An 11,395-nucleotide genomic window follows, 5' to 3' on the forward strand; every position below is an offset into this window, starting at 1 on the left:
GGTTAGGGTGTTAGCGAGGATGGGGCTAGGATGTGGTGGGGGACACATTTAAGTGGGAGGCAGGGCCGGCCCTTTAAATTTGGATGCCTTGGGCGAATCAAGAGAGTGGTGCCCTTATAAAAAAAGGTGTTGTTAACAAGTGTCCTAAGAGCATTGTTTAAGGAACCCATAAAAAGAAATTATGTCTTGAAAATATAAGTCAATCATTTGTTGAAGTTATAACCGTACAATTTTCAATGCAAAGTCGCTACTTTTAGATGCTTAAACAATGCCCTTATGCTATGTTTGGATTGATGGAGAGTGGTGGAATGGAATGGAGTGGGATAAAACCATATTCCATTGTTTGGTTTTGCAAAAAAAGAATGGAATGGAATGGAGTGTGATGGAACTCATTCCATCCAATACCATCCATTAAACCAAATTTTATGAAGTCCATCTTGAATAATATACGGAAGGAGTGTAAATCGTTGCTGTTTATTTATGTGAGAATATTGCCAATGATGCTCGAGTGGTTGGGTTTGAAATTGATAAACATCACTACTCTATAATATAATTCAGAACAAGATGGTTTCTCCAAAAGTCTCGATATTTGATTAACAAATGTTAAGTAATAGATTGTATACTAAAGACAATTTGTTTAGATGTTAACTTGTACTACTACATGTTCAGCTTTGTGTGAGCTATTGTGGTTCTGAAATTTTTTGTCATCATTTTCATTTTATGTCATTTTTAAAGGATAATCTTTGCCTTTTTGTTGTTGAAAGCAAATGTTCCCAACTGGATTTGCAGCTTGGGGTATTGACAACACTATTTTGGAGATGGATTGCTAAAAAATTGTTGATGACGTGCATCATCAAAGGCTGGATGCCTCTCTGTGATATTTATCACAGAATATTTTTTCTTTCTTTTGTTATGAATCTTAGGGTCAAAGAGTTGAAATAAACTTCATATTGAAAAATAGGTTTGATAGGTTGATACAAAGAAAAACTTCATATTGAAAGATTGAATAAAAGATGGTGAAATGAATACAAGTGATACTCTTGTATAGTACTAGAGCATTAACTAACTACCCTCCTAATAACAAACTTTAACTACCTACAACCGTATTTAACTAACTCTAGTTAACTCCTGTATTCTAATAGCTTTGAAGAGCCTAGTAGCAGATTTCACCAACACTTTATAGATATTGTGGATTCAAATCGCTAGCACATCAATTTACCCTGACCAGCCTTTTTTTTTTTTTTACCAGTTTTTTTTTTTTGACGAATTTTTTACCACAGTTTTAAACTTTAAATCTTAAAAATAAATAAAATTATGTGTATGTACCAAGTTCATTTGCGATGTATGAACAACTGGACCAGATCTACATCTTGAGATTTCAAAAAGCAATTCATTCTCACTAGCAACTAAATCACTCCACAATAATATTGCAGAGCTCCATAAAAATCAGGTTGCTGAATCATTTGAAATGTCAATAGTAGATTTGGGAATTGGGATATTTCAACAAAACATGCACTTGCTACTTGAATACCTTCAATACCCATCGTGCTGAAAAATAAATAAGACATCAAAACTTAATGCATGTTTGGTATCACGGTGGATTTGCCAGTCTACAAAACTTTTGCAAAATCACTATTCTCATGATATCAAACATGCACTTAGTATCAACAATAAGTCAAACCATCTGAGGAGTTGGTTCATCCAATAACTTATTACCTCATGCTTAATGCCAGAAATATAACACTAAATAGTTCTCGTGACCGAATATTTTGTATTATAGATCCAAGATTTATCCAGAACATTAAAACCCTCTACCACCCGCATGTTTGACTCAAATTAAAGTACAACAAGTCTCAAATGTGATTAACTCCGTCTTACAAAGGCACAATAACAACAAAACAACAGCTAAGGAGACTGACTTTGTGAGAAAATTGAGTATAAGGGTGACTGTGGGATATATAGCTCAAACATCAGAAGCCTTGGGAGAGTTCTCTGGAGTCTTCACAATTGTAGATGCCTCACCCTTGTGTGCTGTGATAGCAGTCTTGAAATCCTCCACTATGGACCCATCTTTGAACTTCAATGCAAATGTTGAAAGACGGTCTTTTCCTTCAGTGGCACATGCAAAGGTAACACCCTTCTTCTCCATATTTGTTAGCTTCATTTCAGGGTAAAGACGCGCATTTAAAATCAATCTGTAATTTCCCTTAGACCTCATAAGAACTCTGGCCTTCTTTTCTGTTCCACTAGTTACATTCACTTTCACTTCTCCCTTTCCGCGTTCCTTCCAACCTCCATCTGCAAACTCAAACAACACTGAATCTGCATTAAAAACAACTTCCTCATTTTCTTCACCGGTTTCAACAACGACTTCCTGCAGTGTTTCAGTCTTGGAAACAGCAGATGCTCCTGATGTTCCAAAACCAGAACTTCCAGCGTTAGATAAACCAAGACCCAAAGGCTGGTCAGGTTTCAATCCAAAAATAGAACTGGACCCACTACCCAAAGCAGACCCATCATTTGTTGTAGATCCGAAGGAAAATAAGGAAGAAGAAAATCCAGACCCAGCAAGACCTGTGAAGGCATTTTGATTGCTCGAAAGTTGTTGAAATGATTTGAAAGGGCCGCCTTCAGCAGTAGGCTCGTCACTTACTTTGTCTTCCTTATCCTTGCTTTCACTTACTTTGTCTTCCTTATCCTTGCTTTCACTATTTCCGTTCTTATCACTGTTCTCAGTATTTTTTTCTTCTGTAGGTGGTTCTTTATTGATCTCGCCGGCACTCTCCTTATCAGCAACTTCCTTCTTATCCTCATTTTCAATCTTACTTCCATCCTTACTCTGTTCATTATCTACCTTAGAGTTGTCACTGTCAGTCTCCTTCTCCGCAAGATCCTTACCTGCATTGTTTCTGTCTGCAACATCGTTGTTTGAAGTAGATTTGTCCTCCACCTCAGGAGCTTTTATCTCTGGCTGCTTAGTTTCTTCATCCTTAGCTTTCTCTGGCTGCGTTTCAGAAGTAGCTTCACCAGACTTGGCAGTGGACTCAGTAGGAGCAGGCAAGCGTATACCAGCGAAAGGGTTTGGAGCAGATTTCTGTTGGCGACGTACTACTTTGACCATTCTTCTGGTTGCAAGAACCTCCTCACTGGCTTTCTTGAAAGTCCCGGCTTCAAAGTCAGTGTCATCTTCCTCATCGTCAATAGGAGTGTCTCGGGTGAGCTCCCGTCCAGCAGCCCTTTTCTTTGACGACTGTAAGGCATTCTCAGCATCCCCCATTACAGAAAGAACTTCTATTTCCACAAGTTTCAATCCAACAAAAATTGCAGTCAGAAAGCACAGTATATATTCAACATAAGAGTAAACTACGCTACATGAATGACAATATGTGTTATATATGCGCAAAAGCTTCATATACATACTAAAAAGGCGAAGAGCCTGTTAAAAATCAGCTCAGAAATCCCAATATCATATTGACAACGTCAACAACCAAGCCTTTTCCCATTAAGTGGGACATTATATTATCACAACATTTTAGTTATCCATCCAAACCAAGAACCCAAGCCAATTGGGTTGCCTATTCATAAAATAAGACTTTGAAAGTTCAAACATTTCAACTCAGTATCCACCATAGAAAGAACTTATATACCCCAATTGTAAGCACAAAAAGAATTGCAGACAAAAATTACAATATTCATTCAATGAATGAGTAAATTAAGCTACATGGATGACAATATGTGTGAGTGCGCATGTATACAAAAGTTACACAAAACTAGTAAAAAAGCCCACAACATTTATATATTAGCTCCAAAATCCCATTAAGATGACACTGACAAAGAAGCCTTTGAAACAAAAAACATAAACAGAAGCTAAGAAGCCTATAGCAACTTAGGAAGCACAGGCAAAACGAAAGCATAGTGGTATCTTCTAATTAAAACCATAGTAGTCAACAGCGGCCGATAGCGGCACTATAGCTGCCGCGCGTAGCAGCGACGAACCGCTACGCTAATCGTTGTAGCGGCGTGGAATCAAATAGCGGCCGCTTCAGCCACTATTTGATTTTAGCAGGAAATTTTCAAATTGACACTATTTTTAAAATCTTTTTTAGGGCATTTTGAGGAATTCGTAAACCCTAACATTTTTTAACTTTTTCTCTCTTCTCACCTGTGCCGCGGCGAAACACACTCTTCTATATTATGGTTTCTCTTGTTTTATGATTTTTTTTTATATGTTCCTCTATCTTTTGTTTTTTGGTGTTTTGATTTATGAATGTCTCGTGAGATTTGAGTGTTATATTTAATTTTATATTTTTTCGTTTTTGAGAAATATATAAGTTTGTTTATACTTCATAGTATTATTCATGTAATTTGTCAAAAAAATAATCAAATATCGGTGACCGCTATACGCTATTCCACTTTTGGGGTTGGCCGCTACGCACCGCTATCCGGGATGATTAAAACATTATAAGTAGCTTACAACAAATTCGGTCTCATCTAAGCTAACAGAAGTTACACAACAATCTTAACAACATAAAAAAACTTGAACATATATTTTTTGCGCTAAAATTAAATCCTTATCAACTAATAAAAGTCATCCTCTAATACCGTTGTATATGGATGCGTGACAGTGTAATAATGTGGGTCTATGTATCTGGATATATGCATCCTAAAGCTACACACACATACACACTAAAAAAGCGCGGGAAATGTCAAAAATCAGCTCAGAAAAGCGCAGGAAATGTCAAAACAAGAAGCTTACAAAGATTTGGTACTATCTAAGCTACCAAAATTTACACAACAATCTTACCAAATTTAGACGGTGAAACTTCAACATATTCGAGCTAAAATAAAATCCATCTTGAATAATAAAATTATAACGGTTATCGTCAATTCAAAATAATGATACTGTTGAATATATTTATTTTGGCATTCAAACATTTCTATACATATAAGTAACAAAAATGAAACAATTTCAAAAGCTAAGAATAATAATTGCAGTACGTATAATTTGAATAAAAATCAGCTCAGAAATTCAATTAAAAACAAGAACAAACTGGAATAGACAGAATCTACAACAAAAAAACTTATAAGTAGCTTATAACAATTTGGCCCTATCTAAACCCTAAACTAAAATTTACCCAAAAATCTCAGCAACATAAAAAAACTTGAACAAAATTATTCAACAAAAATTAAATCAGTCTGAAATTGACAAAATTATGATAATTTTGTATAATCCCTTTCAGCATTCTATATAAATAATAAGAATTATGAAACAAACAAGAAAAGCATCTCGGTGAAGTTTCTCACCGTTTTCCGGTGGTCGACGAGAGATTCCGGAAGCGTTTTCCGGGAAGAAGAATAGTTCAGTGATGCGACGAATTGATGTAGCTGCTTCGTTTTCGTTGTTTTAGGGTTTTAGTTCTTCTTACAATGAAACGAAATCGAATGTGTTCGTTTTTTTTCTCTAGTGGACCATGGGCTTCAATGTGGATTGGGCTTTGGATTACAATCCTGTCTTGAGATTTTCTTTCCACACCCTACTGAATTCTCACGCGTCTTAGAATTTGACCATTTTACTTTTTTTTGGATTTCGCATTATAAAATCTGAATTGTCTTTATTGTAAGTGTACGAGTATCCCAAAAATATTTTCATTCTTTTTGTCTATCTTGTGTCTAATTTATTATATTATCTAAAATAAGGTTTTACAACATAAAACATTATCATGCATTATATGACGTTAAAAACTCTTAGGTAGAGTTTATCGTCCATTTTGTATGAATTAAAGAATTACTCTTTGCAATTACATGTAGATAATACCTGATTTACATATAAAAAAAACTTTGTCATGTAAATTAATATGAAAGCCGGTCAAATTTATTTTAAAATTGTTATTTCAAGACAATCATTGTTATAATTTTGAACATCTTAGGTTTTGTTTGGGAGTTTGGAGGGGAAGGGAAGGGAGAGCTTTGGGGGGTTGAAAATATATACAAAAATGGACAAAAAATTCACATTTTTTGAAAGAACAGTTTTTTAGATAATGATAAACTAATACTTATGATTAATATACTTTTAATTTTAAGAATATTATAACAACATAGATTGAATTTGAAAAATTCATATAAACCCTCCTTAACCCCGAAAACCCTCCTCCAATACAATTTTTGAGTTCCCCCAAATGAGAGGATTTTTTGTTATGAGTAAAAAAATTAACCTCCAAAGCCCTCACTTCTCAATGTCTTCTATTTCTTTCATTTGCTCCTTCCTTTTTTCCAAAATCCTCCCCTCCCCTCCCCTCCAAACTCCAAACAAAGCCTCAGCTAATAACCTGCCGGTGTTTAGGAGAATTTTTTTTCTACATTTCAACAAGGTGCTGACTCATGAACAAATTTGGATAACTGAGGAAGTTGACATGCCTTCAAATAAAGTTTTAATATAATTTTATATAAAAAAAGTTCAATACACTTTTTGGAAAATATATTTCAAAATCATTAGAGGGACTTGAATGAATTAGATATGTATTTCTCCAACAATTACACAAGTATTTTTACAAAGAGTTGTTTGAGATGCACTAAAAATCTCCTTAGATAATTTCTATTAGCATGAGTAACAACCATGTGGGAGTCACTACATAGAAACATCCTGATGGCTCTGAGCTCTGCTACTATATGTAATCCACGAACGCAAACTTCTTACTCTGCTTTTGAGACAGATACAAAGCATCACTACCTATTAAACATTCAACCACCGGTTCTAAAAACTTGCATGCCAGTTTGAGTTTTATATGCATTTGATATTTTTTTTTTTTAGAAATTATGAAAGTGTATGTTAGAAATCTACACTTTCTTCACTAATGCCACAATATTGTAATTTTCTGACTCAATAATCTCCTAATCTTTTCTGTTTTACGTGTTTCATTTCATGTTGCAAAGTTTTTGACATTTTAATTCACATGGTTTATATTTTGTTTTTTGTGATTACACGGCTTGTGCTTAACGTAGGCTTAATACCGGTTCTTACTCATATTTATCGTTTTTGGCAGAGTTCATATATTCGATCACATTAGTTTTTTAGCCGAGGAGTTGGACCTATATCTTACAATAATGTCGGTTCAACTCCGTCCGTCGATTGAGGGAGTGCAACCTGTTAGACGTGCGGTCTTCTCTCATTTTGAGAGTCATTTTCAGTCGCAAATTTTTTATTGTCCAAGTGTGGAGAATCTCAGGTTCCGGTCCTTGTCTGTGTCAGAAGGGGGAGGTCTAATCACTCCGTTTTCGGTTAATGAAGTGAAGGCGGCTGTCTGGGATTGTGATAGTTTTAAAAGTCCAGGCCCGGATGGTGTTAATTTTAGTTTTATAAAGGAGTTTTGGCTGCTTCTTAAAGATGATATTATGCGATTTGTGGTTGAATTTCATCGTAATGGTAAACTGGCTAAGGGTATCAATTCCACGTTTATAGCTTTAATCCCTAAAGTTGATAGTCTGCGTCGTCTTAATGAGTTTAGGCCCATTTCTTTGGTGGGGAGTTTGTACAAAATTTTGGCAAAGGTATTGGCTAATCGTTTGAAAGGGGTGATCGGAAGTGTTGTTTCTGAAACTCAAACAACTTTTGTGCAGAATAGACAAATTCTTGATGGTATATTGATAGCTAATGAGGTGGTGGATGAAGCTCGCCGATTTAAGAAGGATCTTTTGCTGTTTAAGGTTAATTTTGAAAAGGCGTTTGATTCTGTGGATTGGGGTTATTTGGATGTTGTTATGGAACGGATGTCGTTTCCTTCGTTATGGAGGAAGTGGATTAGAGAATGCGTTAGTACGGCCACTGCTTCTGTGCTAGTGAATGGAAGCCATACTGAGGAGTTTAAGTTGTTTCGAGGTCTTCGTCAAGGGGATCCTCTTTCCCCTTTCTTGTTCCTGTTAACGGCTGAGGGACTTAATATTTTGATGAAAGCAATGGTTGATTCTCATTTGTTTCAAGGGTATAGGATGGGGGCGGCTAGCTCGGTGGTTCTGTCTCATTTACAATTTGCGGATGATACCCTACTACTTGGTGTCAAAAGTTGGGCGAATGTTCGCACTCTTCGGGCCACTCTTCTTATTTTTGAAGCTATGTCTGGGTTGAAAGTGAATTTTAATAAGAGTATGTTGGTGGGGATTAACATCTCGGACTCTTGGCTTTGTGAGGCAGCTTCGGTGTTGAGTTGCAAAGTGGGTAAGGTTCCTTTCTTGTACTTGGGCTTGCCTATTGGGGGTAATTTGCATCGGCTTAGTTTTTGGGACCCTATTGGCTTACGGGTTGGAATTGCCGATTTCTTTCCTTTGGAGGTCGTTTGGTACTTTTAAAATCTGTCTTGACTTCTCTGCCTGTCTATGCCCTTTCTTTCTTCAAAACTCCATCAGGTATGCTTTCTTCCCTTGACTCTTTATTTATTAATTTTTTTTTTTTTTGGGGGGGGGGTGAAGTGAGGATCATAGGAAAATTAGTTGGATAGGATGGAAAACTGTTTGTTCCAAAAAGGAGCATGGAGGTTTGGGGGTGAGACAGCTGCAGGAGTTTAATAATGCTTTGTTAGGGAAATGGTGTTGGCGGATGTTGGTGGATAGAGGTGGTTTGTGGTATAGGGTTTTAGTTGTCAGGTATGGCGAATTAGGTGGCAGGTTGGGGGCCGGAGTGTTTCGTGTTGGTGGAGGGAGGTGAGTCGTTTTAGGGGTAGTGATGGTGATGGAGAGGGCGGCTGGTTTGTTGATCATGTGGCTAGGAGGGTTGGAGATGGAGCTGATACATTGTTTTGGTTTGGTAGGTGGTTAGGGGATGTTCCTTTTTGTGTCCGTTTTAGTAGACTGTTTGAGTTAACAGAGAATAAGTTCATGTCTGTGGCAGACTTGTTCTCTATTGATTCGGAGCAGCTAGGGGTTACGTGGAGGTGGAGACGTTGTTTGTGGCAGTGGGAGGAGATGTTAGCGGAGTGTAGGGCTTTACTTCTTGATGTTCTCTTGCTTCCGAATGTTTCAGATAGATGGGTTTGGCTTCCTGCTCCGTCAGATGGATACATTGTTAGTGGTGCTTATCATGTGCTAACCTCTTAGGACCACTCTGGCGCGACTACTGTTGCGGAGTTGGTGTGACACAAACAGGTTCCCTTGAAGATTTCAGTTTTTGCTTGGAGACTCCTCCGAGATCGTTTACCGACAAAGACTAATTTGATTGCTCGACGGGTGTTATCGAATGACATGTCTTTATGTGTAGCTGGTTGCGGTCATCCAGAAACGGCCCAACATCTCTTTTTGTTGTGTAACACTTTTGGTTCGCTTTGGCATATGGTGCGTGATTGGATTGGTTGCTCGGGGGTGGATGCTGATAATTTATCTGACCATTTTCTTCAGTTTACTTAGTTGACAGGTGGTGCTAAGTCTAGACGTTCTTTTATGCAACTTATTTGGCTTCTTTGTGCCTGGGTTGTGTGGAATGAACAAAATAATCGTCTGTTTAATAATGTAATAACTCTCATTCCCCGCTTGTTAGACAAGGTCAAATTGTTGTCCTTAGCTTGGTTGAAAGCTAAAAAAACTACTTTTGTGTTTGATACTCAACAGTGGTGGTCTTGCCCTCTTGTGTGTTTGGGTATAGGCTGATGTAGCTCTGTTGGGTTGGTTGTTTTGTTGTAACTCTTGGTTCCTGTTGTAGTCTCTACGGCACACCTTGTACTTTAGGAACTGCATTGTTATATAATTTCATTTTGGCTTTTTTTTTTTAAAAAAAAAAAACGAGTCTCATCAATAATATTTTAATGGTGTAACTTAATAAAATTTACTAAAATTTTGACAGAGAAAACATGATTTGACTGGGAGCGGATTCGGGTTTGAAAACACAAATTAATACAAGTTTGTTTTTCTTCTGCAAAACAAACCTTTTAAATATGAAAAACAATTACAAATGAGCAAATATAGCTTGCATGCTCATATAACAAAAAAGAAAAAGAATAAGAAATGACCAAATATAACAATGACATCATCATCAAAAAATAACTATAGCGACATAAATCACGAAGGTTAAAATAAGAAAAAGAATAAGAAATTTAGACAATATCAGGGTATGTTGCGTGATATAGAGAAATCACATAAAAAAATGCTCACGTGTCATTTTAAGTGAATAAAAATGGATCGTTAGATTTACATAAATAAATGGTTAAAATTTGACATCAAATTAAACTTTGACATTGATATATAAATGGAAAAAGATATATATAGCGAATTGATTTATCCTGAAACCGTTCCGACGTATGCTTTACATAGCACATGTTTTTGTTGACTTCATTTTTTTCCACTACCTCTCTTGAATTCCGCTAATCCATGTTTACTCATTGGTTGTTGTTTATTCGCTAAGCTCCCGTGAAAGCATTTGTCGCTGGAAATAGCAATGCTCTATATCAATTGATCCCAATCTATAATCGTTAGATTTTATTGTCTAATAATTTTTATTTTATTATGCTAATAATAATAAATTATATTTTATATACTAAGGGACGGAGGAAAATACGTATCCAATTTTCAACCCCGACAAGGTTGGATGCGGGACAAGTTTTTTAGTAAGGAGTCGAAAGCGGTGAGAATATACCCATCCTCGATCCACCCGATTGTCATAGCTTCATATATGGCTTCAGCCTCAAGTTATAACTGAAGCGATCATGCAACACTGCTGTTATGTTGTCACGCCTATTACATGCAGCTACGCCTACTACAAGGTCCACAGTTGTACCGGTGGTTCACAAAATGACACCCTTCTTTGATACTTTACAAAAAAAAAAAAAAACCCTTCTTTTATGTAGTTCAAAATTTTAAATATTTTCATTTAAAAAAACTGTTGATAAAAGCTTGTGTATATTGCGCACGATTAAAATAGCCTAAGCAATATGTGCAAGTTACATAAAATGTAGTTGATCAAAATTATCTGCTTTCTAAAACAAGAATCTCCCATCGAAGACTAACTAACAAAAGAACAACCCACCAACTGATTTCACATCCAAAATTTTGAAAACGGTACTACGCAGACATTGTTTCTATCCTGATGTCAGGTAGCTTGAATCGACTGCCATGAGACTGATGGCAATGCAAGAACTGTCAATAGAGCACTCCAGTGAGGACGAAGAATGATGTAAGCAAAACCAAATTTGAAACGAAAATCCAAATTTAGAAGACATTCATTACTATGGCAAATAATGTAGTAAGGAAAAATAACATAGAAAGTTTGTTTGCAGGTATCATATCAGAAAACTAGGTATTTAGGACAAGAGAAGAGATTCCTGGCATAGATCGGAACCTCTAAAAACTCAAGAGATAAAAGAAAATTAAGATTTAACATAAAACTCATTTTGATATATTCTCAAAGCCACGAAGAGAG

General features: G+C 36.3%; 1 protein-coding gene across 2 annotated transcripts; it reads right to left on the reverse strand.

The window, feature by feature from the left end:
* Positions 1-1,692: 1,692 nt before the first annotated feature.
* Positions 1,693-5,458, reverse strand: LOC25491384 (nuclear pore complex protein NUP50A). Of its 2 annotated transcripts, XM_039833145.1 has the most exons (3): positions 5,305-5,458; positions 2,699-3,291; positions 1,693-2,668 (listed from the first exon to the last, which is right to left on the reverse strand). In XM_039833145.1, exons 2-3 carry the CDS (start codon positions 3,275-3,277, stop codon positions 1,964-1,966), a joined length of 1,284 nt encoding a protein of 427 aa, XP_039689079.1. In that variant the 5' UTR covers positions 3,278-3,291; positions 5,305-5,458; the 3' UTR covers positions 1,693-1,963. The 2 variants fall into 2 exon arrangements, with proteins under 2 accessions (XP_039689079.1, XP_013454739.1); XM_013599285.3 differs by having other exon boundaries at positions 1,693-3,291.
* Between the last annotated feature and the right edge of the window lie 5,937 nt (positions 5,459-11,395).

The sequence above is a fragment of the Medicago truncatula genome, chromosome 4 (assembly GCF_003473485.1).
Source record: "Medicago truncatula cultivar Jemalong A17 chromosome 4, MtrunA17r5.0-ANR, whole genome shotgun sequence".
Lineage (NCBI taxonomy): Eukaryota > Viridiplantae > Streptophyta > Magnoliopsida > Fabales > Fabaceae > Medicago > Medicago truncatula.

Bases quoted from the DNA above. Each gene is read 5' to 3' on its own strand.
- LOC25491384 (XM_013599285.3), bottom strand. From the start codon at position 3,277: ATGGGGGATGCTGAGAATGCCTTACAGTCGTCAAAGAAAAGGGCTGCT.